This window comes from Semicossyphus pulcher, unplaced genomic scaffold, assembly GCF_022749685.1.
Source record: "Semicossyphus pulcher isolate SPU_LCO1_2020_fin unplaced genomic scaffold, fSemPul1.0.p SCAF_15, whole genome shotgun sequence".
Taxonomy (NCBI): Eukaryota; Metazoa; Chordata; class Actinopteri; order Labriformes; family Labridae; genus Semicossyphus; species Semicossyphus pulcher.
In genome coordinates this window covers 29,068,408-29,095,470 of record NW_027211659.1, presented here as the reverse complement: position 1 = coordinate 29,095,470, position 27,063 = coordinate 29,068,408, and the positions used below count along the sequence as shown (strand labels likewise).

Below are 27,063 nucleotides of genomic sequence, written 5' to 3'. Positions count from 1 at the left end.
GGAGGACAGGAGGAGACATGTGGAGGACTGAAGGAGACGAGCGGAGGACAGGAGGAGACATGTGGAGGACTGAAGGAGACGAGCGGAGGACAGGAGGAGACATGTGGAGACCTGAAGGACACAGGAAGGAGACCTGGAGGAGGAGGGAGCATGACGCGTCCTCCGTCCTTCACCACCCTAAGCACCATTGCTGTCCAGGCCGGTCAATCACTGATCGTCGTCTCTGTCCTCAAGGTAAATGGACCAATCAGCTTTCAGCATGTAGAGCTCTGATTGGTTCACAGTAACAGGATGTCCTCCCTAACTGACAGTGAGCTCTCTGCTGCTCACACACACACGATCCAGCTCAGAGGTGTGTTTGGTGGCTCCGTCGCTAACAAGCGTTAGCTCGTTATTGTGTGCTGTGAGTCAGACTGTGCTTCTAACTTCAGGCCCGATACACCTTCAAATATTCACAGCTCCAGCTGAGTAAAACACGCAGACAGGAAGTTAGACGTTAAACAACAGAGCTCAGTCTGTGCTCCTGTGAAACGACGACGTCCTGTCTGCCACATGTTAGTTATTGTTGTGCGTCTCTGATGTTATTGTTGTTGGATTTTAGGAATCGAGTGAAAAATTGTGCATCACTTTTCACAACAGATCAAATGAAGCTTTGTTGGAGGACACGTGGAGATAAAACGTCCTCTGCATTCTCTCATTGGACGGTCCTGTTTCCTAAACAGGAAGTCGTTCTTCTGAATCAGGTGTGTTCAGAGCTTTAAGAGTTACAGAGTCACAGAAACTGTTTGACTCATGTTGACTTACAGATTAAAGACTGGAGGCGCTGACTTCCACATGTTTGAAACTGAGCTTCTTCCTCTGACGACCTGTCACTCACTCTCTGTCCATGTGCTGTTTCCTGTTATAGCCAAACTATTTATGTGTTTGTGTGTGTGTGTGTGTGTGTGTGTGTGTGTGTGTGTGTGTGTGACAGCTGATGCCTCTCAGTGTTTGAAGGTGAGTGTGGATTTAAAAAGTGTTCATATGTGTGTCTGTATCTCAGATCATAGTTTTAGGCACTGCTGTCATTGTATTTAAAGTGTGTGTGTGTGTGTGTGCGTGTGCGTGCGTGTGTGTGTGTGTGCGTCACAATGTGTGCTGTTGGGTGCATGTCAGAGATACTGTATCAACCTGAGGAATGCTGTGACACGCGCACACACACACACACACACACACACACACGTACACACACACACACACACACACACACGTACACACACACACACACACACACACACACACACACACATGCAGCTCCTGTGAGGAGTCACCATGTCACTGTGTGAAGAACAAAAACAAAGTTAAACAGTTTCACATGTCGTAACAGTATCAAGAAAAAAAGAGAAGTGAAGCCAACACACAAGTGTCACAAGCTGCAGTTCCTCTGGTGTCCACTTGAGGCTGTCTCCAGCAGTGAGTCAGTCCCCATAGAGCCCCATGTTAAACTTTACAGCAGAAATAAACATGTTTACAGCCTGGTACAAAAAACAGTTTGGGTCTCTATAGCTCATTTCTCTCTTCATGACAACTGTACGGGGAGAATCTTTATACAGCTCACCTGTTTACATTATATTAAGGCTTAAAGTGATGCAGCATTAGGGGCGTGGCCTCTTTGAGTGACAGCTGGGAGCTGCTAGCTGTCTGCTAGGTGTCCCCTCATCTAACTCAGTCACTGAACGTAACCTCTGGGCCGTGTTTGTGCTGTTGAAGCCTGTTGGAGATTTGTTCATGTAAATATCAGACAGATAATCTGTGTGTGCGCTTTATTGGACCAACAGACCGTCCAACACGTCTCACACACTGTTCTTACACTCAGTATTTAATTGATGTGTTAGCACTGATTAGCAGCTAGCTGTGTCTGTGCCCACCGTACGCTGCTATCAGGACATTCCTTTTTTATAACTGATTTATTATTGTTATAACAGCATCTATAATTACTGAATGGGCTGCTGTCACTGCAACAGTGGAGGAAAGTTAAACATTCACTCAAGTAATTGTGTGTGTGTGTGTGTGTGTGTGTGTGTGTGTGTGTGTGTTTGTGTGTGTGCAGAGTGGGTCTCTGGTCCACCTCCAGCTGGTTCAGGTGCATCCAGGTCTCTGTGGGATCGGATCAAACCAGGAAGAAAACCAGACGTTGATCCAGGAGCTGCAGCAGCTGATGGACAAACTCAAGGTAACAAACACACGATGAACAGCTGAGGTCATGACATCACTTCCTGTCTAGCTTCTGTTACTCATCGATCTTTCTACAAACATGAAGTTTGTTCCTGAGGTTTACTTTCTATGAGACACGTCAGCTCAACAGTTAGTATGAGACCAAGTAAGAATCAGTCTGAGTATGAGGTTAACACTGTGTGTGTGTCACCCAGAAGGTGTGGCTTCATGTTAGCTCCCAGGTGTAAACGTGGTAAAAGCTCTGAGGTTACAGCACACAGCTCGTTTTTATCGTTTCTCTTTGTCTGATTTCAGAAACACGAGAAGGAGGTGCTGTCTGTGGTGGAGACGTCAGAGCGGAGGAAGCAGAGGAGGAGCAGGAAACAGGAGGAGGAGTTGCACAAGGCCATGACAGCATCTCTGAAAGAGGGATGGTCGTTGCTCCTCCGCCTGATGGAGAGACGACAGGAGGTGCTGCTGCTGGCCTCAGACTTTTACAGCCGAGCTCTGGAGGTGAGAGAAACCTGGGAGCTGATGATCAGACATGACGATGAGAGGAAACGGATCTCTGTGTTTGTTCTCAGTTTGCTTTCTTTGTGTTCTCTAAAAGTTTCCAGGAGCTAATGTCCATGAAGATCTTCACGTGTGTTTCTCACAGAAACACTGAATTATCTGTCTCAGCTAAATCTACGCCGACTTCCTGCTTCAGCAGATTTCCTGCCTCAAAGTTAAAAAGCAACAGAAATGCTCATTCATGTTGTTGGTTTGTCGTCCTTATTGTTAGTAGCCTGTTCTTCGTGCTCCTTTTCTTCAGTTCTTTAAATATGAGTGTACGAAAGCGTCTTTTAGTCCACTGGTTCTCAACTGGCGGGTCTCGACCCCCAACAGGGTTCACATTATGAATTGAGGTGGTCGTGAGAGATCTCATGATTATTCCATTCTTTTTTTTTAACTGGTTCTTAACTTTTTCTTTTGCCTTTGAGGTCCTGCACAGTTTCACCACCTCAGGCGCTGAAACAACACTTACCATATTTTCAAATCTGCAACCAGGAAACTCGAGTGTGTTCACGCAACACCTGCAGAGCTCGGCTTGAGACGCTTGAGACGCCATGAACGCAGCTTTTTTGTTGCCTGCTTTTCTATGAGGAAGACCTGGAGCTCCTGGAGAGAGCTAACTGTTAGCATACTGATAGCTTCTGTTAGAGAGACCCAAGTGCAGCATGACTAAAACTTATCGGCTTGGAGCAGCCTGACAACAACACATGCATTGAGTGAGACCATACAGACTGATCAGGGTTGAACTGAGACACTTGCTGCATTGTTCTCATGTTTGTTTAAAGGGTAAATTTATTGTTTTCCAGAAAAACTTTTTAACATCAAAAAATGAACGCACAGATTTTCTGCATCGTGTTCGACTCTGATCCGTATGAAAGCTGAATTGGAGGCTCCGTCTTTATATTGTAGCTCCCTCTCAGTGTAACCTGACTCTCACTGAATAACATGTTCACGTAGTGTCAGTCATTGTGACCTCTGACCTCCTGCCTGTAGACAGTTCTGTCCTCTGTGGTTAAACAGCAGAACAGTGGCTGTGATTTATCCTCGTCTCGTGTCTCCATAAAGAACATTAGTTTCACTTTGACTCCCCGGGCGGCACCGTGTGTGTGTGTGTGCGTGTGTGTGTGTGTGTGTGTGTGTGTGTGTGTGTGTGTGTGTGTGCGCGCGCTGTGGATCTCTGGCATGCCGCAGGAAGCCGTGCTGATTGGTCAACTGGCTTTATTAGAAACACCTGCTGCCTGACCACAGTCACCTGCTGCAGCATTTGTCTATAACTGTCTGACAATGAGCATTCTGGGTCTATTTTCATGCTCTGTGCTCTGAGTCACATCGAACACGTCCCCGGTTTACATTTACAAGATACAACACGTAAATCTGTAGTTGGACCTGTTTTTAACCAAGCTAGTGTCCTGGGTCTGCGTCCTGCGTCCAACAGAACAAATCATAATGTTTGTTTACGACAAACAAACAAACCCTGCCTCGTGTACGTTCAGTCTAATATGCTTAGTCTAAAATGGGGGCCGAGAAACAAGCAGAAAGTTGTTCCGTCTTGTTGTGTAAGGGGCTGAAACTAGTTTCCCCTGTTTCTAGTCTTTGTGCTAAGCTAGGCTCAACACATCCTGGACCTTCTCTCTTTGATTCATGTGCATAAAACTAATATCCAACTTATTTTTGGACTCTGGGTAAAACAGAGGACAAGTTGATTTTTCTTAATCTTGGTTCTCACAGATCCTGATCATCACTGTGTTGTAGTGTTAGTCACCGTCAGGGCATCATAGAACAGAGCGCTGTATCACTTAAACTGATGACAGTGTTAGCTAAGTCCAAATAAGCCCCACAGTGTTTTCACCACACCTTTCATATAGATAAGTGTATGTTCTGGTAAGCAACGCCTCAACTTATTTTTACTGCTTATCGTATTTGTGGTGTGCCACAGGGTTCAGTTCTCGGCCCATAAACATTCATATTCATACATGACTCCTCTGCAGCGTTGATAAAATGCATTTTTAATAACCATAACTACATTGCTGTAGTCACTGTGTGAATAATCTGCCTTCACATCATCACGTATGAGATGTCACCCTGACAGACTTCGAACAGAAACTCATTGCTGGCAGAATCCAGGTTTGCCTTTTAACCTCCACCCTCCACTTTGACCACACATCTGAGAATCCTCAACGTCCGTCTGTTTCTGTCTGTCTGCAGTTTGCTGCTAGTATCGACAGAGTTGAGGCGCTAATGATCAGACCAGACGACAGATGGCCTGAGGCACAGCTCACATACGACTCAGTGAGGAGAGGTAAACAGTGTTAATGCTAGTTGTAGTATCAGTGGGATTCTGCTCCAGTGACCGAATTAAATGTTAACAATCCTAAAATTTGAAAAGAAACAAATTGTCACATTAAACAAAAGTTGTAACCAAGGAATGACGGGTGCTCTAGCTGGAGAGAAAAGCTGGTTTAGGTCACAACTAAACTGGTTTGGCAGAGATAATCTGGTTTTAACTGGTTGTCTTTAGCTGCAGGTTCACTGAAAACTGGTATTAATTTATAAATACTGGCTCAAACCTTTTTAACAATCAGAGGGTTGTGGTTGACAGAGTATCATGTAATGAATCATTGCAGCATTAAATATAATCTCTCTTGACCATCATCGACAGATATCTTCATTGAGTTTTTCTTGTTTTCAGATCTTCTGGGTAAATCTCTGCAGGTTTTAAGCAGCAGCAGCGTTCTGCTGCAGAAACTCAGACAGCTGCAGAGGACTGAGGCCCTCCAGAGGAGAGGAGGAGTACTGCAGGATGAGGAGGACGAGGGGGAGAAGGAGGAAGAGAAGGTGAAAGTGTCTCAGCTGCACATTATCAGAAACTCAGAGCGAGAATTACTGAGAAACTGTTTTTATAGAATTTGCTGTAGAGTAACTCTGTACTGAATGTGTGGATGGATGCGTCCTCTTCCCAGAGTTCTCAGCGCAGCAGGGGGGAAGCGCTGAGGCTGGAGGAGCTGGTGGAGACGCTGCAGGATCGGAGGCGGAGGGCGGACCAGGCTGTCAGGCTGCAGCTCCAACAGTCAGAGAAAGGCTTCCTGGTCCACGAGGAAGAACAAGAGTCCAGAGAGGAAAGTTTTGAAGTAAGCGAACAACACATCATTAATCCTTTTAACATTAACAGCTCACATTATGACACTCCGTGTAGCGTGCAAAGATTTTACTTCAGAAAGTCCCAACCTTTCTGACCCTCAGTGACACACAATGTGCTGCTAACCATCGAGCCAAAAAGCAACACATTGATGAAAAAAGATCCATGAGGTCCGTCCAGCTCGTGTTGATGCTTTACCATCAACAGGAGAGCACAGGTAGAAAAGGTTCTGCAGCTGCTTTGATGTTTTGAGTTTGACCTCTTTTACTCTGCTCTGAGTTTGTGAGGATTTCAGATTAAAACTTCAACTCTTTACTCATATACCAAAATAAGAGCACAGCACTGTTACCTAAGATTAGTCCATACAGGATTCACAAATGTAAAATACTGTGTATAATATTAGAGTATTATATTAGAGCAGAGTGATCGACCTGGCAGCCGTTAGTCGTCCGTCTGGTCTGTCAGCATCCGTCTTGTGTTCAGGTTATAAATATAATTCCTGCGTTCAGCTACATTCTCGACTCTCTGATGACTGTATTTAAAAATATTCTGTGTGCTGAAACTTCTGCACGGCTGATAACTCTGATATCGAGCAGCTGAGCTAAAGCAAACTGGGCCACATATTTTAATAGCATCTTAAGCTTGGAAAGTAAAATCCATTTAATGCAACTTTTTAATCTAAAGAGGGGTCGACACAAAACCAAGCAACTGCTGGACTGGTCCCAGACAGAACCCTGTCAGACAGTCACACCAGCCAGCAATAAGGAGTGCACCAGACACACTATTGGCAGTAATCAATAAAATGATGATTAATGAAACTACAAATACACTCTCTTCACTACAGGAGTTGAGACTGACAGTCGATGAGATCCTGGACCAGAATCTGCAGTCTGAATCAGAATCAGAAGAGAGCACAGACCTGCAGTTAGAGTCCAGAACAAAAGAAACCAGAGAGCTGACGTCTGGACCCACATCGAATGTAAAGTCTGGATCAAGATCAGACAACACCAGAGACCAGGAGCCTAAATCTAGTTCAGATCTAACATCCAGATCCAGATTAGATGAGACTAAAGACATGCAGCCTGAAACTAGATCTGACCTGCAATCTGGGTCCAGGTCAGATCTGCCACCTGCACTCGGATTAGAGAAAAACCTAAAACCTGGATCCAAATCAGGGGAGACCGTAGGCCTCCCACACAGGTCTAGATCAGTCCTGCCGGTATATTCTAGATCAGAGGAGACCACAACCTTCGTGTCAGGATTCAGGTTAGGATCGAGACTGCAGCTGAAGTCTACATCGAGACCAGAGGGGACTAGAGATCAGAAGGCTGAATCTATATCAGACCCACAACCTGAATTGAGGTTAGATCTGCAGCCTGGATTAGGATTCGAGCTACATTCTGGATGTAGACCAAAGGGGGCAAGAAACCTGCAGTCTGGATTCAATTTAAACCAGACGCCTGGATCAAGATCAGATGTACAGCCAGGATCCAGATTAGATTTAAAACCTCAATCTACATCAGAGTCGAGCAGACACGTGGAGCCTGCATCCAGTTTAAAGGAGATCAAAACCCTGCAGTTTGGAATCAAATTAAACATGAAGGCTGAAAACAGATCAGACCTCCACTCAGATTCTGAATCAGAGGAGACCAGAGATGTGGAGCCTGGATTCATGTTAGAGAGAACCAGAGGCTTTGAGGCAGGATCCAGATCAGATCTAAAGCCTGAATCCACAACAGATGTTAAACTGCAATCTGGAGCTGAGGAAACCAAAGACCAGCAGCCTGAACTTAGATCAGAATTACATTCTCTATCAATATCAGAGAATACAGAGCTCCAGCCACAATCCACTTTAGATTTACAGCCTGAATTCAGGACATATCTGAAGCCTGGATCTAAATCTGGGGAGACCATTGACCTTTCAACCGGAGCCAGATTAGAGCTGCACTCAGAGGCCAGGTCTGAGGAAACCAGAGACTTCCTGGCAGAATCTGACCTGCAGCCAGGATCCAGATTAGATCCAAAGCCAGCATCTAGACCAAATGGGAACAGAAACCTGCAGTCTGGACAGACATCAGTGGACAGCAAAGACCTGCAGCAGGGATCTAGATCAGAGCATTTCAAAGACGTACAGCCTGAATCTGGTTCAGACCTGAAACCTGAATCCCGGTCAGGGGAGACTTTAGATCTGCAGCATGAATCTAGATCAGACATACAACCCAGATCCAGGCCAGAACTTAAGTCTGAATTCGGATTTCAGATAAAGCCTGCCTCTCGACTCGAGGAAACCATAAACCTACAATCTGGATTCAAATTAAGTCTGAAGGCTGGATCCAAAACAGATCAGATGCCTGGATCAAGATCAGATGTGCAGCCAGGATCTGGATTAGTTTTAAAACCTCAGTCTACATCAGAGTCAAACAGACATGTGGAGACTGGATCCACATCAAAGGAGATCCAAACCCAGCAGTTTGGAATCAAATTAAACCTCAATGCTGAAAACAGATCAGCCCTCGTATCAGATTATAAATCAGAGGACACCAAAGATGTGGAGCCTGGATTCATTTTGAAGAAAATCAGAGACTTTGAGGCAAGATCCAGATCAGATCTAAAGCCTCGATCCAAATCAAACCTGGAACTGGGTTGTAGATCAGAGGAAACCAAAGACCAGAATCTTGTATCTAGATCAGACCTGCAACCCGTATCAAGATCAGAGAACAAAGAGCTCCAGCCACAATCCAGTTTAAAAACAGAGCCTAAATTCAGGTCATGTCTGAAGCCTGGGCGCAAATCAACAGAGCCCATAGACCTTACACCTGGATCCAGATCAGACCTGCCATCAGAGTCCAGGTCAGAGGAGATCAAAAACCTCCTGTCAGAATTCAAATCTCACCTGCAGCCAGGATCCAGGTCAGATGTGAAGCAGGGATCTAGATCACAGCATTCCAAAGACCTGGAGCCTGAATCGAGTTCAGATCTGAACCCCGAGCCCAGGTCACAGGAGACTTTAGATCTGCAACCTGGATCCAGGTCAGATCTTCAGCCTGGATTTGGATTACAGATAAAGCCTGGCTCTAGACCCGAGGAGATCAGAAACTTACAATCAGGATTCAAATTAAGTCTGAAGGCTGGATCCAAAACAGATCAGATGCCTGGATCAAGACCACATGATCAGCCAGAATCAAGATTAGATACCAAATCCATCTCTAGATCTCTAGAAACTGAGCCTATATCTACATCAGAGGAGACCAGAATCCTGATGTTTGGATTTAAATCAAACCTGCAGGCTGGATACATTTCAGATCTCAAAGCTGATTACAAATCAGAGGAGACCAGGGATATGGAGACAGGATCCAGATCAGTTCTTAAGACTGTATCTAGATCAGATCTAAAGCCAGGATCTAGCTCAGATGACAAAAAAGACCAAAAGCTTGAATCTAGATCAGACTTGCAATCTGAATGCATATCAGCGAACATAGAGCTCCAGTCAGGATCCACTTCAGATCTAAAGCCTGAATTTAGACCATTTGTGAAGCCTGAATCCACATCAGGGGAGTTAGTAGACCTCCCACTTGGATCCAAATCAGACTTGCAGTTAAAGTCTAGCTTAGAGGACACCAGAAACGTTGAGTCAAAATCCAGATCTGGATCATTTCAGAATCCTGGATCAAGATCAGAAGACACTAGAAACCAGCAGCGTGGTTCCACCCTCAAACAAGAAGAGACCAAACAGCATAGAGCTGCAACAACATCCACCAGCAGGTAGGAAAAATGTTAAGATACCACATACTTTGGTTCATTACAGATGCCTCGTTGTTCTCACCTGCTCGAAAAACCATGCACTTTTCTTAACTCGTCTTGAATGTGCAAATAGACAACTATGAGGCGTTCATCTTCTACCGCAGCATGAATCAGGGAGATATCACTCATTTCATACATCGTGTGCCTTACAGAGAGTTAGACAGATGTGCTTATTGCAAAGTTTAAGTCTGTTGGACTTTCCTCTGTGCAGAATGAGACTCTCAGAAATCTGCACGTTTTTTCTTCTTCTTTGGTAGTGTTCAAGCGACAGGGCAGGAGAGCATGCTGGGAAAGGAATCTCACGGTGGAGAAGACCACACCCACCAATCTCTCCTGACCAATCAGAGGAAACAGCTGCTGCTATCATGTGAACACCTGGTGGACAAGGTGACTTTTTTTTTTAACATTAGCTTCACGCCACTGGTGCTGTCAAGCTGTTGGTGTTTTATATAAATGTGTGTGATGCAGATCTGGGGCTGGGTGCAGCAGGTCAGCAGTGTGCTGTCTGACAGATCTGAAGTAGGACGGGAGCTCTCTGAGGCCGAAGACACTCTGAGTTCACACCTGCAGCTGCATGCACAGGCTGAGGTATACACACACACACACGCACACGCACACACACACACACACACACACACACACACACACACACACACACACTCATGCATTATTATTTAAATATCATTCACTTTCGAGTTTAAATTCTCTAAGACAGACCCACAGTAAACTAGCTGCTGTCACTGTGGGATCACCTCATTTATCAAAGTACATATCACAATTTATTTAAGTGTAAGTTTTTAAATGTCATGATTACATTGTTTTAGTAATTCATGTTTGAGTTGAATTATTAGATGATACTAGGTGTTAAGTGATTAAATGATACCTTCATCTGTTGGAACGACTGCCTTCACAATCTCCACCAATCTGCAGGAATCCAGTTTAAAACAATTGCAGAGATCATTATGTGTGTTTGTGTCCAGTCTGCAGGTCATGATGCAGAGGACTTGAAGCACATCCTGGATCAGATCAAAGCTCTGCACACAGATCCGACCAGTCTTAAGCCTCCCAGTGAACCCAGTAGACAGCTGTCTCCTCTGAAGGCCCTGACAGAGCAGCTGAAGAGAGGCAACACAGGCAGTCAGACCAGAACCGACACCGCTCAGCCCAGTATGCCAGCTGTTGACCCCATTGGTTCATTGAGTCCTGAACTTTGTGGTAGAGTTGATCTGGTCTTGAAGGAGCTACAGAGTCTGAACAGAAAGATTGACTCAAACCTGCAGCTCCTGCAACCCTACGTCACTTTCCTCAGGATGGCACAGCAGGTGAGTTTCTTATCTGGTGTGGGGTTAAAGAGGAAAACAGAAACTGTGGTGACCAAAGTCCACCGGGTCCAGATGCCCAGCGACTGCTGGGGATGACCTGTTGCCTGTGTCAGGCTGGAGTTTGAATGGAACGTAACAGCACTGTGTGGCAGTTTGCACCCGTACCATATTGTATTTTTGAGTGAATAAACAAATTGTTAAACAGCATAACAAACTTTAGGTAAAAAAAAGGCTCCGTTCACTTTTCACCCTTGAGTATTGAGTAGAATTATCCTGTTATTTTATTTTGTTTTTGCTATATTGACCCCTTAGCTCACAGAGCTGCCACAGAGCTCAAACTGTAGATGGGTTAGTAAAACTGTGTAAAAATAACATCTAACATCGAAATCATCAGTATGTTTTTATTCTGTGCGACACTGGGCTCCAAACAACAACGCAGCATCTAGGGGGTGTGGGTCAGGAAAACTGAAGGTGAATGTAGCTGCGACTAGCTTATGACCTTCTGTTCTCCAGGTAAAGGAGGACATGGAGGCCATCATGGAGATATACAGAAGGGAACCAGGGGAAGAGAAGGAGCAAGAGAGGAAAGCTGGTAGTAGTAGCATCAGGACAACTAACATTTCCAGGTCACCAGTGAAGAAGAAGCAGGTTGACACCTGCTGGCAGGAAACACTACTGAGGTTTCTCACCTGTCAGGAACTGGGAAACAACTTTATCAATACTGTTTCCAAGGTAACCAGACTATAGAATAACAGGTTTAGATTAAATAGTTTTCAATGAGGATAACATAAATAAGTACATTGCAAGAGGACATATTTAAGTGTAAATTCCAGTGAATTTCTATAATGTGGATGAGTGTGTTCTTTTCAGGTGTCTGGAGCAGAGTTTAACGTGCAGTCAGGGGTGTCAGTGGTGCAGCAGACTCTGGAGCAACTCAGCAGAACCAAACACGAAATGACCGATCTACTGAGTCATCAGCAAATTGAAATCCAGCAGCAACAGGAGTACTGCAGGAAATATCAAGAGCGATTCCTCAAGGTACCTACTACTCTGTGCCATAGAGTCCAGAACAGTCACCATGATGCCGGAGAGCTAATCTCTAAAAATTATACTCTAGAATAACAAAGTACCAATGCAGCTCAAGACATGTAATGGACCTAAAAGTGTATTTCAGTTTAAATGTTGTAACTTGAATGATCAAGTAGTGTAAAATAGGAGCACTCAAGTAGAGCACAAGAATGTAATTATTATACTTCATGTATGTATGTAGACTTTCCAGGACATGAAATGTGTCTTTGAGCTGCTGGACTCCTGTGCTCTAATGGATCTGGGTTCAGACCTGCAAACCAACAGGCTGCTGGAGCACTTCAGCCAGGCCACACCACATTTCAAGGTGAGTCTTGTGACTTTGAAGTACCCAGACAAAGAGGACTAGCAGGACTTTAAGGAGCATTACAACTTTAAACTGTGGGGACTGATGGGACTACTGGAACTTTAGACCTCTGAGTTTGTTTAGACTTGTTGGACCATTAGGAGTTTTGGACTGCTTAGAACCCTGGGACTTTTTTCAATAAGGACTGCTAAGACCAATGGGACCTTTAGAACTTTGGGACATGTAAGACTATTTGGAACTCTTTTCGCCTCATGGGATTGGTGGCAGTGCTGAAACTATTGGGACTTTGAAAGTATTGCTAGAATGTTGGCAGTTTTGAAACTTTGAAGAAAAATTCAGTTTTTTTCAGTTTGGGGACATCTCAGACCACTTGGATCCCTGGACTTGTAAGACATCTTGGACCATTGGGACTACCAGATATGGCTGTGGTAGAAAGGGACTGATTAAGATTTGGGATGTTTAAGAGTGGATACCTTTGGACTACTGGAAAGGCAGGGATTTTCAAGACCACAGAGTCATTTCATATTTGTAAAATACCAGTGAAGTCTCTATGGTAGAAGTTCTAGGCAATCGAGATCCTGGGATTAGTATGATTGTTACCATGGTAAGGAAAAGTTGGACTATAGGGACTGCTTGGATGTTTGAAAATCTGGGAATGTGGACTGCTGGAAACGGGGAGTTTTTTTTTTACTGTGGGGACTCCTGAAGCTACTGGAACCTTTGGACTGTTTGGACACATGAGGCTTGTGGGACCATCGGAACTGCTTGGTATGACTGTTGGGGAAAACAGACTAATGGAACTGTTTGGGCCTTTTTAGAATTTGGATACCTTTGGTGCCCCAAAAGCTGGGACTTTTGGGACCATTGGGTCTTCTCCAAAGCAAAGGCTACTGGTATTCTGTAGGATTCCCTTGAGTAGTGTTTCTGGACCGTTGGGATTCCGTGGAATACTCGAAAAGTTTTTTTTGAAAAAGTTGGACTGTGGGGACTGCAAGGAAATGTAAGAATTTTGGAACATTAGGACTGTTAGGATTTGTAACATTTCTGGTTCCATTGGTACAACTGGGTCTACTTGTACTGTTTGGAAATGATTAGACCAGGTTATAATCACTGAGTCTTCTGGGCTCCATGGATTACTGTTAGACTTTGGGAAAATGTGAGACCACTGGGACTTTGGTAATGCAAAGAGGACTAGAGCTACTGGAATTTGTTTTGTTTCTTTCTGCATGTTTTAGATGTAAAACTTTCTTGCTCACTCATTGATGTATTAACAGAAGAACTTTTCATCCTAAATGATCAAACCCTTTTGGTTTTTCCAGCAACTGGATGCTGAGGTGGAGCACATGGTGAAGAGCTGGGAGACTCTAAGAGGAGTCCAGGAGAGCCTGGAGTTTAAGGAGTTTGAGGGAAGAACAGTGAAGGAGGATGATCTGTCAGAGTTGCTTAAGCTTCAGAAGAGAGTAAAGAAAAAAATCCATCAGAGCGCGTCCATCCTGGACCTGACCCACAACTTCCACCTCACATACAAACAGGTCAGTTGAGTGTTTTTGACACACTAAGAGATAGAGTTTATGAAACTTCACCCAATGATAAAACACATTTAAACTAAAGATTGAGACCATAAACTCATTTTACTGAGGTAATAAATCAAGAGAGAAGTAGGCTCATTGTCTCATAGCCTTCTATACAAGCACACTTGGAGTTGCCCTCTGCTGGCCATTAGAGACAATAGCAGGTTTAAGACAATTCTGCTTTGTCTTCACTTTTCAGACCAGAAGGCGACTTCTACTTCTTCTACTATAAAGTCTAGTAGTCTGTATATTTGGAAATGTATACAATATAATAGAAGTGTTTTACAAACAGTAAATGAATCATTGTTAAATTTAGTGTTGTTTTCTATGTGTCCAGCTGGAGGGTCTGCTCCAGTCAGACCCTGAGAACCCTTTAACTGGTTCAACTGGTGCATGTGGATCCAGTGAGGCCGAGCTGAGTCGGCAGAGAGAAAAACAGCAGCTGATCCAGAGTCTGTTTAAACAAGCGTCAACACTGAAGACAGACATCTGCACCGCTGTCAACCAAGAAGTATGCACACGCACAGACACATTAAATATTTAGCCACCCCCAGGAGGGGTCCCTTGATTGCAGGACTTTACTTCAGTACTGTCTCTGAATACTTCCACTGTTAGGGTCAGACTTGTTTCAGAGTGGAGCAGCTGGAGGCTCGTCTTGTCTCTCTGGACTCTCTCTGTGTCTCTTGGTTAAATGAAGCCAATCAACGTGAGCAGAACCAGCTGCTGACCCGCCAGCTTAACAGGGACATCAACCAGGTGAGGTCATTCATTTTGCTTGAATGTGCCAATGTCAAGATCAGGAAACACTGGGTTGAACAACTGAGTAGATAACCATCGTCATGTGATCATAATGTGGTTAGGCTTAGTGAAGGCTGATGACTGAGAGATGTTTTGACTGATTTCATCGTACAGGCTTCTTGGCAGGTATCTCCTGGGACAGAGCTCTGGTTGGTTTAAAACGGTTACTCATTGATATGACCAGCAGAGGGGGCTGCTGCTATCTGCCTGTCTGTCAGACTGAAAATATCCACAACATCCACAGGACCAGCAGCAAGATTTCACTCAGCGTGTCTTAGCCTGGTGCTAAGCCGTGTGAGGCACAATCTCTGGGCAGTCAGATCAAGTAGATTAATCCTCCCTTTATTAGTGATTAATAAAATATATAGTATAACAGTTATGTCATTTTCAAATGATTTCATAGGGTTTCCTCTTGAAAGAATTAAAGGAAAAACAAACATTTCCTTTAACAAAAATCTACACTTCTGAATGTGTTAAAGTTTTACACAGAAGTGTATACTCTGACTTTTAATCTATGAATCAAAATTATGTTTTTAACATTAACATACTCATTTAATATTTTAATTGATTAAACATATATGTTAATTAATCCATTACTTCTCCAAATGGACTGAAAGTTTTTGAACCAGCCTTGACTAGTGCGAGGGAGCCACTCACTCAGTTCCATCAGAGTCTAAAAATAACTGAGGGTAGCAGGACACATTTAGATTTTATTGGAGTCCATAAAGTCCCGAAGCTCAGTGCTGGAGTCAGTCCCTGAATGCAACTGCAAAATAATCTTATTGGATTGATCAGAAAACCTTTTTACTTCTCTGTAGGACGACACAAATTGTTCATATCTAAGAAAATGCACATTGAGGTAATGACAAGACACCAGAAAGTGAGAGAAAGAGGTGGATCAGCTGGACAGATCAGTAAGGCAGAGTCAGGCTTTGGGTATTTCCCATCATGCACCTGGTGCTGCATGTCATCATTACACTGAAACTTGCAGGAGCAGCTGGGGTTTAATCAGACACTCACTGCTACACACAAACAGACGTGTTTTTGTCTGTTTTATTCGTGGTCCAGAGTATCCCAAATTCAAAAGCATGTAGAGTGTTCTTCAGGTTCATTGGGGGACTGGAGGATGGAGGTTCAGCAGTCAGTGCTCTGCAGAATACAACTTTATAGGCATCGCTTGAGAAGAGGTGAAACCTGTAATAACACACAATCAAAGGGTGAATCCAAACATGTGGACTCTGCTGACGTGCAGACTTTATGGTATTCAGATAGAGAACAGGCCTGGGTCAGATTCCTAGGATGGAAGACTTTATATTAAATTTGATGTTTGATTGCCAAGTTATTCCTGTTCTGAGCAGGGTCAAGAGCTTCAGACTGGATGTATCCATGGTATTGAGTAAATTCTGTAGTATCAGCTGATTTGGTGCTGAGTGCCCTTGAAAACTTGAGCAATGTTAGTGTGCGCTTACAGCCTATTGCATCGTTTGTCTTGAACTTTTCTCTAGTTGATTTGGAAATCCCGTTGATGACAAGATCAGTGGTGATAAAGTTGCAGTTGGCTTAACTGTCACTTCACAGAGGGAAGCGGGGAAGTTCTGTAATCAGACACCATCACTAAGTAGACCACCATGGGCACTCAGGCAGAGGGATTAGGGGTGAGCTCCTGGGGAAGACAAGATATGAGCACTGTGACTGTGACCTTTGGACTTGTTTGTGCCCACACTGCCAGGTCATCTGAAGGGTGACGTGGAAAGTGATGATGTGTTGTTTTTTTTCAAGACATGACTCTTTGCAGAGGACTGGGTCTGTTTTGCTCATTGGCTGGTTGGTTATTCTTACCATAAACATTCACATTATTTTTAGTTGTCATGATGGATGCCAGATTTATGGTACTTCATCACAGAGTCTGGCAGCTGACCTGTGAAGAATTAAGTTTCTGTACAAGGTGTTCAGGTACAGTAAAGTGGGCATTCCGTGGTATTCCAGGTGATCTGACGCATCAGAGGGTATGCAGGGTAATTATATGATACTAAGGTAATCCTTCTGGTACTTTAACTGAATGCTGAGATATTTAATGGTTAATTGTACTAATCTGTTGTGGATATTGCTGGGTACCACTGGATGTTTTGCAGTCTCCTTGGGTAGACAACCCCAGACAACTTTTGATGCCAAAACCTAACTGATGTTTGAAAAACAGTCCGACCTCCTCAGCCTCTGATTTCAACATCTTCATCTGTTCAACTTGAACACCACACTGTCTCTCAGCTGCGCTCAGCTGACAGATCAGCCATATGACACCACCGGTCCTCCAGTCAGAGACAGAAATGTCCCTCTGGATTTAAACCCTCCTGCTCTAAAAATAAACTATCAAAGCTCTGTAGACATGCAGTTACATCGACACCAAGCGGACCAAAACTAAGGGAGAACTGCTCCCACCAAAAGATAACATTTGTGCTACAGCAATGTCAGTGTCTAAAACATATCAACAACTTTCTCATGGATGGCCAAGACATTTTCTGCAGACATTCAAAGTTGCCAGAGAATGTATCTTGCTGACTTTGGTGATCCACTGATTCTCCTCTAGCACCACCATGTGGTTGATATTTCTTATTGTGAGCAACATATCTCAATACGTTTGACTTTTCCTCTGGCATGACCAGAAGTGTTGTTGTTAGTTACGGATGATGTAGCCTCAGCATTTCTCCTCCAGTGCCATCATAAGGTAGACGTCTTTGGGGTTTTCAGTGTATACTGCCCAGTGTGGCAGGTATTTGATCTTAAGTCAGCGTGTTGGATCAATAAAAAATGACATGATGAAGGCAATAGATGAATCAAATGAACCTTCAGAACAAAACTGAATGGCTAAGAATAAAAAATCTTTGTGGTTACAGTTAAGATACAAAGATAGTCCCTCTAATGTTGTATAATGGTATGTGGGTGTGTGATGTGTACATCTTTATGTAAAACCAGCTTCTGTTGTCTGATTTTGTGATGTTTCAAACTTCAGCTGCGTGACTCCTTTAAGGAACTGAAAAAGCGCTTCAGCAACCTGAAGTTTAACTTCATGAAGAGAAACGACAGGACCAGGAACATGAAAGCCGTCAGGAACCAGTTACAGCAGGTGGAGATGTACGAGGAGAAGTTGCAGGTAAGTCTAGCTGCTGATCTGAGCTGCAATGTGAATATGAATGGTCAAAATGAGCCCCAGTTCTCTTGTGGTTGGGGTGTATGCCAAATATAAACAGCATCCCGGGTTTCTTGCAACCAGAGACACTTGCTACAAGTCACAACCCCCCTCTCTTGCCATAGTTCCTGTGGAACTCACTATTATCATATATCAAATAAAGACAAACAAAACATGATCCTTCCAGTAGTCGTAGATCTGTTGAAGTGCATGGCGGCAGGGTATCAATGTTTTGTCCGAGGTGGAAGACGCAAAAATGTGTCACGACATATCTATCTGTACCCATCAGCGTTTCTCACATTTCTGACCCCAGAGCCAAGTGTAACAACATTTTGTGTCATTTTCAGTATTGCTTGGAATTTCTGGTATTTATTCAGGTTTCTTTACGGACAAATTATACTGTTGTCTAAAAACTGGTGGATGAAAAAGACCAGACATCTGTTACATGAAACATACATTTCTTACAATCTAGCAGTCTATCAGATACTGTGCCATGTCTGCTCCAGGCGCTCAGGAAACGTCTGCAGGGTGTGACTGCCCGGCTGGGGTCAGAGGTCAAAGATGGGGGCATTGCTCGGGAGGCAGAGGACGCCATCAACGAGCTGCAGAGACAAATGGGAGAGTTTGAACGAAGTGTCAGCGAACACCAAAAGACACTGGAGATGACTTGCAAACTGCAGAAAGCCATGGAGGAGGTGATAACAACTGGTTGTTTTCTTTTATATTATTGTATTATTTTTTTAACAGACATTAGATTATTTAAATATCTTAGGAGTTAGTTGTAGGATTAAGTTTATAGTAAAGTCAGTTATAAACAGTTATGTGTGATTTACGTGACCTCCTGTTGTCTTGTATTAACAGTATCAGGTCTGGTGTGAGGAGGCGAGTGCGACCATCGCTCGTGTCGGGAAGTTTTCGTCGGAGTGTCGCAGCACAGAAGCCGTTTCTGTTCTCTACCAACAATTTGAGAAGTTTGTGTGGCCGACGGTTCCTCAGCAGGAGGAGAGGATCAGTCAGATCAGTGAGCTGGCTGTCAGACTGCACGGTGAGTAACAACACAGCAGGAGAATCAAGAGGACATGCTTTTATTCTGAAAAGACAGTTTTCACTGTTTATCTATTAGCTAACTTACAGTTTATCCACTGAATTCAACTTTGTCATTCATCCTTTCCTTGAAATCTTTCACTGTTTATTCACTTTATTTTAAACAGTTTTTATTTTCATTGTTTTTTATTTATCCATTAAATTTTTCCAGCATGTTCCAACAGTTTATCCATGTTGGCTTAGCAGTGTATGTTTTACCTTCAGCTAAACATGTCTCCATAAACGTCTGTCACATTTAACTCATTAATACTTCACTTTTAGCCTATTTGACAATCATTCCCTACATTGAGTTACTATGTGTTCATTACTTTTTGACCTTTGAACTGTTTCTCCATTATTAAAAGCTAAGCTTTCCAAACGTGTATCGAGCACTTTGAGCCAGCAACTAAGTGTCCCTTACTCTTGGCTCACTGTTTCAACCACTATTTTAAATGAACTACTTCAACTGATTAAATTTTCCTAATTTTTGAAGTTTCAATTCATTACTTTTATCAATTTGATTTAATTCCTGTTAAACTGTGTTTAGCAAACTATTTAGGTCTCTCTGCTGGCTTGCTACCTTGTGCTGTGTGTAACATCTTACTTAAAATGTAATACAGGCCCTTTTTAAAACTAATTTCCATTTAACAATACTATTCATAACATAAATGTAACATCCCCCAGTCAGTCCCATCCCCCACCCTCATTCCAGGTGTCCAACATTAGGCTCGCTTATTTGAGTAAAACTGTGGAAGACCAAAAATGTGATGTTGAGATTACTTAAAGAATTCTGTGAACTGTGTATGTGTATGTGTGTGTGTGTGTGTGTGTGTGTGTGTGTGTGTGTGTGTGTGTGTGTGTTTCAGGGGTGGAGGAGGGGCAGCGGTACATAGAGAAGACGGTCAGTAAACACTCTGAGATGGTGCAGTCTATTAGAGAGCTGAGTGATGGACTGATGGAGCTGGAGGCCAAACTGAAGGTAGTTAGGACACGTGATCTCCTCTGCGTCCTGCATCAGTCTAAAATATATTACTTTACAGAGTGTGTATATGCACTTTATATCACTGTGATGTTTTCAGATGGAGAATCTGAAACGGCAGCAGAACGAGGGAGAGAAAGAGAAAAGGGAAGAGACGGAGCGAAGGAGAGAGAATGAGACAGAAGAGAAGGACAAAGAGAAAGAGAAGAAGGGACACAGAAAGTTTAAAAAGAAGGAGCAGACGGATAATCGCGCCACACAGGAGAAGGCCGAAATGGTAAAACAATCAGAGAAATTAACTGAAGAAGAATTTAGGCTTTATGGTTTAAAGACATTAAAACTAGAATTACTAAAGAATCATTTGACGAGTGATATTTTAAGGCTGCAGTAAAAATATTATAGATATTAAAATGTAAGAAATTGTAGCTCATCTGAATCTGCTTTCAGTATGAGCTGAAGGAGACAGGCCACACCCCTGAACTGACCGCCGAGCATGATGGGAAGGAGGTTCCAGTGAAGAGGCAGACTGCAGCCAATAGGAAGCCTCCGTTACAGAAGAGCCGCAGTCAGGAGGCAGACACACAGACAGAGAGCAGGTACACTTAAGGTTTAAGATGTTTATTTGCATCACAGTGTTTCAGATGTAATATGGTGCAGTACAATCTGCTCTCAGTATTGAAATCAAACTACCCAACCTGTTTACATTACACTTAAGTCTTACTCAGCAGGCTAACTCAGGTTTTTAAGACTTTCTTCACTTTATTTTTTATTAGAACACATTTCTTATACACATCTTAAAGCTGCTCCCACCAAATTAGGACATTTTTTTGATGCAAAGATATTTTCGCATGACACATGTTCGCATAACTTAAATATTTTCAACTCAAGCTAGAAATGCGCACACAGGTTGTCAGGAAAGTCTATTAGTGTTGAGATTCTCCTGACGTTCTAACATTGCATCAGATATGATCGATCCAGACTCTGATAGAAAAACAAACAACTGTTAGTTGTTGTCTTGACCAAAAGCACTCACTGAAAGTTGGCTGAAGCATATTGATGTAAGGTTATATTGTAATGCTTTATTGTTCATAAAAGGGGAACAACAATTTGAGTCTAAAGGTTCCTTTTATTGTCTCTTATTCATCACCAGACAACATCCCTACAGGGAAAGGTCCACCTCCTCCTACTGCTCCACCCACACCTTCAGCCTCTCCTGCTCCCCTGTGGAGGCTAACAGACGAATCCACTCCATACACAGCCAATCACAGCCGGTCGCCTCTGAGCCTCAGGCCGCGCCCCCTTTCCCAGTGATTTGCCCATCGTTCTCCGACATCCAGAGGGAGTTTCAGAGGAAAGATGCACAAGAAACTAGACACCTGGCGGTCTCTGCTTCTTGTGGATCAAATACAACACCGCTTCAGGTAAGTTATCAAAGTGTGATTTCATGTGGTGTAGAAAGAAATTGAACTTACTGTGAAAACATTCTTGTTAGTAAATATAGGCAACAGTGAGTCATATCAGTCTAATCCTTAATATCTTTTACCCAGGATGCATTGGCAGGAGGCCTGTCAGAGTCGGAGCTCCAGCAACAGGAAGTGATGACAGAGGATTCTCTCTCCAACGATGAATACGAGTGTGCATCACCTGATGACATCTCCCTGCCACCGCTGGCAGAGACACCAGAGTCCATCATGGTTCAATCAGACCTTGAGGAGGGTTTCTGTTTCAGTTCCCACAGCGTCCACATCAACCAGTACAGCCACCAGTACCATGCCCCGTCAGATCACAGTGGGAATAGTTCTGGTAGTGGTGCAGTGCAACAACAGAGAGAGTCCAGTTGCCCAACTCCTCCCACCAGCCTTCACAGCAGCACAAGGTCTGTATCAGGACAATTAACGGAGCCACATCAGAACAGAACCATTTAAAGCTCTTGAGACTACGAGCTATTCACAGCAGTCACACAAATGCTATTCCTGTGAAAGCTTGGTCTGTTTGTTGCCTAAAGACAGGAGGATGCAAGGCAAACCGCAGGAGCCAGAGGTCTGAATGGAATGGAATTAAAAATTATATTGGGGCAGTGTTAGTGATATCAGAAAGTTGCATACATTCTTCCATCCAGGTGTCAATAAGATACCTTGCTTTTACATAGTTATGTTTTCTTTTCAATCTGATAGAGATCTTTGTCAAGTATTGTCAGGAAAGTTTTTTGGTTGACCATGATCTACAATTGGGCTTCACAAGCAGCAACGCTTTCCCCAAATAAAAATATGATATAAGTAAAACTAAATTCTGGAATTATCAGGTCAAGGAATCTATACACATGACCCGACAAAGCACATAACAGCTTTTGTGTTTTTAATGCTTTTTGGTCAGGTTTTGAGGTGTGATACCCAGCCTTGCTTAAGGAAAATCAAATTGTGGAGGCAGGAGCAGGGAAGTGAGGGTATGCAGCTCAATTCAGAGGCCAGATTTGAACAGTAAAAGTTGCAGTTTCTCGGAATGACCTGTAGCTCACCAATCTACCAGGAGGCGATCCAGATTTAAGAATTTGGTATCTCTGTGTGTGTTACAGATCCAGATCAGAGACAAGTTCCCTTGTCCAGAGTCTGTTGCCAGTCCCTGCTTCAAGCACGCTCACCAGCACTCTGTGCGGAATCCAGATCACTGTAGAGACCAGCATAGCCAACGCCACCCGGAGTGTGGACCGCTCCCTGGGCCGCCATGAACCAAGTTTACCCTCTGAATCTTATCCAGTCAACAAGAACAGCACTCCAGACACTTGTTCCAACACAGACAAAAATTTTCCTGAGAAGAAAATCCCCTCACAAACTGGGCCCCTATTAGAGAACCACAGCAATCTCTATAACCAGCCTCAGAGGACCACAGGTACCCAGCTGCTGGCACTGGCTTGCAACAGCCCCAGTTCAGCCAAAGAAAGGCCCTTATCCGGGAGTAAGATGTTGTCAAAGATTGACCCAGTTCCCCAGTTCAGCAAATGTGCTGAGAGCGCAAGTCTCACTGATTATGCTCTTAACAAAGAAAGCACACCTCCAAGGGACATTGGGCTCCTCAAATCCTGTGCAACCTGTCTCCAAACAAGTACAACCCTCCCCCAAGACAGCAATCTTCCACAGTCTTACCCAAATTCAAGGAGTGGGCTTGATCAAGATGTTCTTTCTTCCCAATCCAGCAATGAAACCGTCTCAGTCTCCATGCCCCAAGACAGCAGTCTTACCACAACCACTACTGTTACCCAAAAAAACATGCACTGTCAGTCCTTTCCTCCAAATGGTCTTTGCAATGTGCCACAGGCCAGCAGCAATATCAGGTCAAAGCAAGAAAGCCCTCTGTCCCAGGATAGTGGCGGTCTACCTGAGGTCCATCCCGCAAACAGTATCAGCAACATCAGTACATCCAGCAGTACCATCACCAGTTCTAATACATTCAGCAACAAGCAGAATCACCAGACAGTCTTTTCCCTCCATGGGTCCCTGACCTCCACCTGTACCCAGCAGAGTGTGCATGACCCTGGCATGACCCCCAGCAGCCCTGCCAAGCTAGCTGCTCCACCTCAGCCCGAGTCACAGACCCAAGCTTTGCCTCAGCAGGTTAATCCGCATGTAACCCCTTCCTCTCAACCTCATCTACTAACTCCAGACCAAGACCCAAACATTTGTCAGCCCATGGCCATCCGTGAGGAGATCAAGCTTACTCCTCAGATCCAAGGGCCTCCCCTTCCTGCTCCTCCTCCTCTTCCCCAGGCCCAGGCAGAGTCTCTTCCCCAGGGAAAAGCCTCTAAACCTGGCCCTCCCTGCTTCACCAGGCCCATGTCTAGAGCTACTGTCATGGAGGGCTCTCCAGTGACGCTAGAGGTGGAGGTGACGGGACACCCACAGCCCGCACTCACCTGGTGGGTAGCATATAACCAGCTCCACAATAACACAGAAACGTAATAAAAATAAGCTACTCAACTTACCTTGAGGCAGCCCTTACACCTGCATTATTATGTGTCCTGCAGCTAGATCATGGGTTATCTGGCACTTCCTTGCTGCCTAGTGTGCATTTGTGATGTTACCCTGCATTTCTTTTTCATCTAAAACGTGGTTTGTACCTCACCTTGGGCATACCTATGACTGACGAATCTGGTCAACCAAGACTCATGCTTATGCAGGTGTATGGGATCAAGCCAATGGTCCCATATTCATCCAGAATAATAATTATGTCTAGCTAAAATTAGCTTAAAATGTATTAGCTAATGAGGGATTATCTATACTGCACATGCTCAACTACAGTAGTAGTTTGGAACAAAGTAGTAGAACTAATATCAAACAGAAACAATCTGAAAGAAACATGCTAACATAGAGCCATGCTTTCACGCTTTTAACAATACATTGCACTAACATTAGCTGGCAAGTATGAACGTATGTTAGCTTGACCACCAGGTAATATTTGTTGTTGTCATTGTTTCCAGTATTTGACCCACAGATATCTACAGTGTGCTGTGCAGCCCCACGTGTCAAACAGGGTGATTGGTCAATCCAACTTCTTTTAGGACAAAGATTTAACATGTTCAAAACAACTGGAATTCTTAAGCTTCACAACGACACGTTTCCAGTCCTGTGTGCTTACAGGCCTTTTGTAATGAAGTGAGGTGAATTTTAATGAGTTAACATTATAATGCAGTTTGATTAACATGACAAACATTTTATTCTTTTAGGCCACTGTTTGCTTGTTTTCTGTCTTTTACTTTAATAATTAATATTTACACACGTGTGCTCTTTCACTCTGTTCTGTGATCCCTGTAGTAGTTTAATTTGTGTGCACAGTAACAAATCAAAGGCAGCAAAACTAACACCGAGCGCTAAAAATTAAAACCCACACCGCTGCATGAACAAGTTAATCTACACATTTAATTTACACACATTCAATCATTCAGATTCACCATCATTTATAATACCTACAGAGCTTTTGTTTGGCTGTCTGGTGATCAGTCAGGCATCCTGTAAGATACAGGACTAGGCTAAACATTTATTGTATCAGAGCCCAGAGTGAGGCTGTGTGCTGTCTGACCTCCTGTCATCATGGTCGCTTCAGGTCAAGAGAAGGAGAGATGTCAGCCACTGACCCAGACCGGGCGCTAGCCTGCGAGGACGGGAAACACTTCCTGTTTATCCCAGAGGCGTTGGACTCAGATGGGGGGTTAAACGAGGCCCGAGCTGACAAACATCATGACCCCCTGCAGGCAGCTGGAAACAGCAGCAGCGGTGATAAGTGGCTGGTGACAGAAGTGTTGGACATCATCAATGTGGACTGGCAGACGTGGTTTGGTACTCTGTGTGTTCTGTTGTGGCTGCTCTACCTGATAATTCTCTAATAACTCTCTTCTACTACAGGAACATAACCTGAAACATGGAGCTTTCTAGAACCCAAGGTGTGTTCAGACCAAAATTGAACTTAAGTAACACCGTGTCATGAATGCCTATCAGCAAAACAACTGTCGTCTTGCAGACAGAGCTGATAAACTATGAAATCAGACCTTTACAAACCTGCATCATGATTAAATCAAGGCAAATTAAGTGAAATAAGTCAAGCTGCTACTTTTTTGTTGCTCGGTGCAAAAGAAAAAATCACGTCTCCTCCAGGTGTAGCTGCTAAAAGTAAACATTCACGGCACGTCCGCTCTGTGAACTGTCCACTTGTGTAACCTCAGCGTTAACCAGCACTGGAAGGAGGTGCTGCTGTTATTCTGTTTCATAAAGTGACTGTCACCGGGCTGATCACGCTGATTAAACATACATTTGATCATCATTAGCACTGGTTGATGACATACTGTATAAATAACACAACTGCAGCCCACAAGTCTGTTTGTACTTGTTTTACAAAGAACGTGTCGCTCCACCTGTCCTCTCTACTCTTTCATGCGGGTGTCAGTCTGAACTAAGAGTAATACAAGTTTTTTTTATTATATGCAAATAGATTTAAAAGTCCCAAATAATAAAAAGTATGATAGTTAATTGTTTACTGTATAAACTGGAACACTTTTAAAATCACAATTGCATTAATATTGCAGAACAAAAAGATGCAATGTGTGGTTTTTCCAATATCATGCAGCCCCAGTAACATCTGTTTGTTGTGGCTTCATAGCGCTGTAGTGAGACAGATCTCAGCCCACCTGTGACTTGCTAGATACAGTGAAACTGCCACTCAGCGGAGACAGATGGACAGGCGCTCCACAGCTGAAACAGAACGCCGGTAGTTGGTGTCCATCAGAGAAGTCCTGGTACTGATCCGAGCTAACAGCTCATCACACTGGGCACTGGTCAGCCTCAAGGAGCTGGAAGCAGCAGGAGAGTTCATCAGACACAGCTCAGGAGGAGGAGCGGATGTTAATCAGCTGAGTGAGAGGACAGGGGATGTTATGACACAGGGATGATGGAGTTTGGTTTTCTGATGTATCTGGGAGGGCAGATATTCATTAATAAACCTGAATTATTGTCTTGTCAAACTCAAAAATCCGCTTCACTTTTGGTCTAAACACACCATAAGGCCACCTTAATGTTTTGGACATAAAAACCTGGATACATGTTAGAATTTTCATGAGCAGGGACAGAAAACAACAGACAAGTGTGCTAAATACTTATTTTTCACATTTACGTGTTATGACTTTTAAACATCAGCTCCATTAAATGAATAAAGAATGTAATGTTCAGAAGCAGTCAGACAGAGTTCAGAGTTACAGAGTTACCTCAGTGTCAGGATGCCAGAACTGGATTTGTTGGATTTATTTTCACTTTTGTTAGAAATATTTATTGAAAACATAAATGGGAAACACTTCATACAATTTTAAAAGAAGCCCGTTTCAGGTAAATACATTGGTCTTTTATTTAAATGCTGGAGGCCAGGCAATCATTGAAAACTGAAAACATGGTGGAAGGCCAGAAAACGGTTGCAGAAGCTGGTTTAATCTCTGTAATCACTATCATGGGTCACTGTGTTCCCTGTTACATTTCAATAAATGATCAATATATCTGAGAGTAGTTTTGAAGTC

At 43.6% G+C, this 27,063-nt stretch overlaps 1 protein-coding gene across 1 annotated transcript; it reads left to right on the top strand.

Annotated features, from left to right (window-relative positions):
* On the top strand, window positions 1–26,066 carry ccdc141 (coiled-coil domain containing 141). Its single transcript, XM_069662661.1, has 27 exons — window positions 1–234; window positions 2,090–2,212; window positions 2,509–2,706; window positions 4,954–5,047; window positions 5,438–5,583; window positions 5,709–5,876; window positions 6,729–9,646; window positions 9,943–10,072; window positions 10,154–10,273; window positions 10,666–11,007; window positions 11,521–11,599; window positions 11,642–11,739; window positions 11,878–12,045; window positions 12,278–12,400; window positions 13,720–13,932; window positions 14,309–14,482; window positions 14,587–14,727; window positions 17,777–17,917; window positions 18,460–18,648; window positions 18,815–18,998; window positions 19,903–20,015; window positions 20,116–20,292; window positions 20,463–20,611; window positions 21,166–21,436; window positions 21,563–21,891; window positions 22,588–23,964; window positions 25,056–26,066. Exons 1-27 carry the CDS (start codon window positions 151–153, stop codon window positions 25,387–25,389), a joined length of 8,583 nt encoding a protein of 2,860 aa, XP_069518762.1. The 5' UTR covers window positions 1–150; the 3' UTR covers window positions 25,390–26,066.
* Window positions 26,067–27,063: the final 997 nt, after the last annotated feature.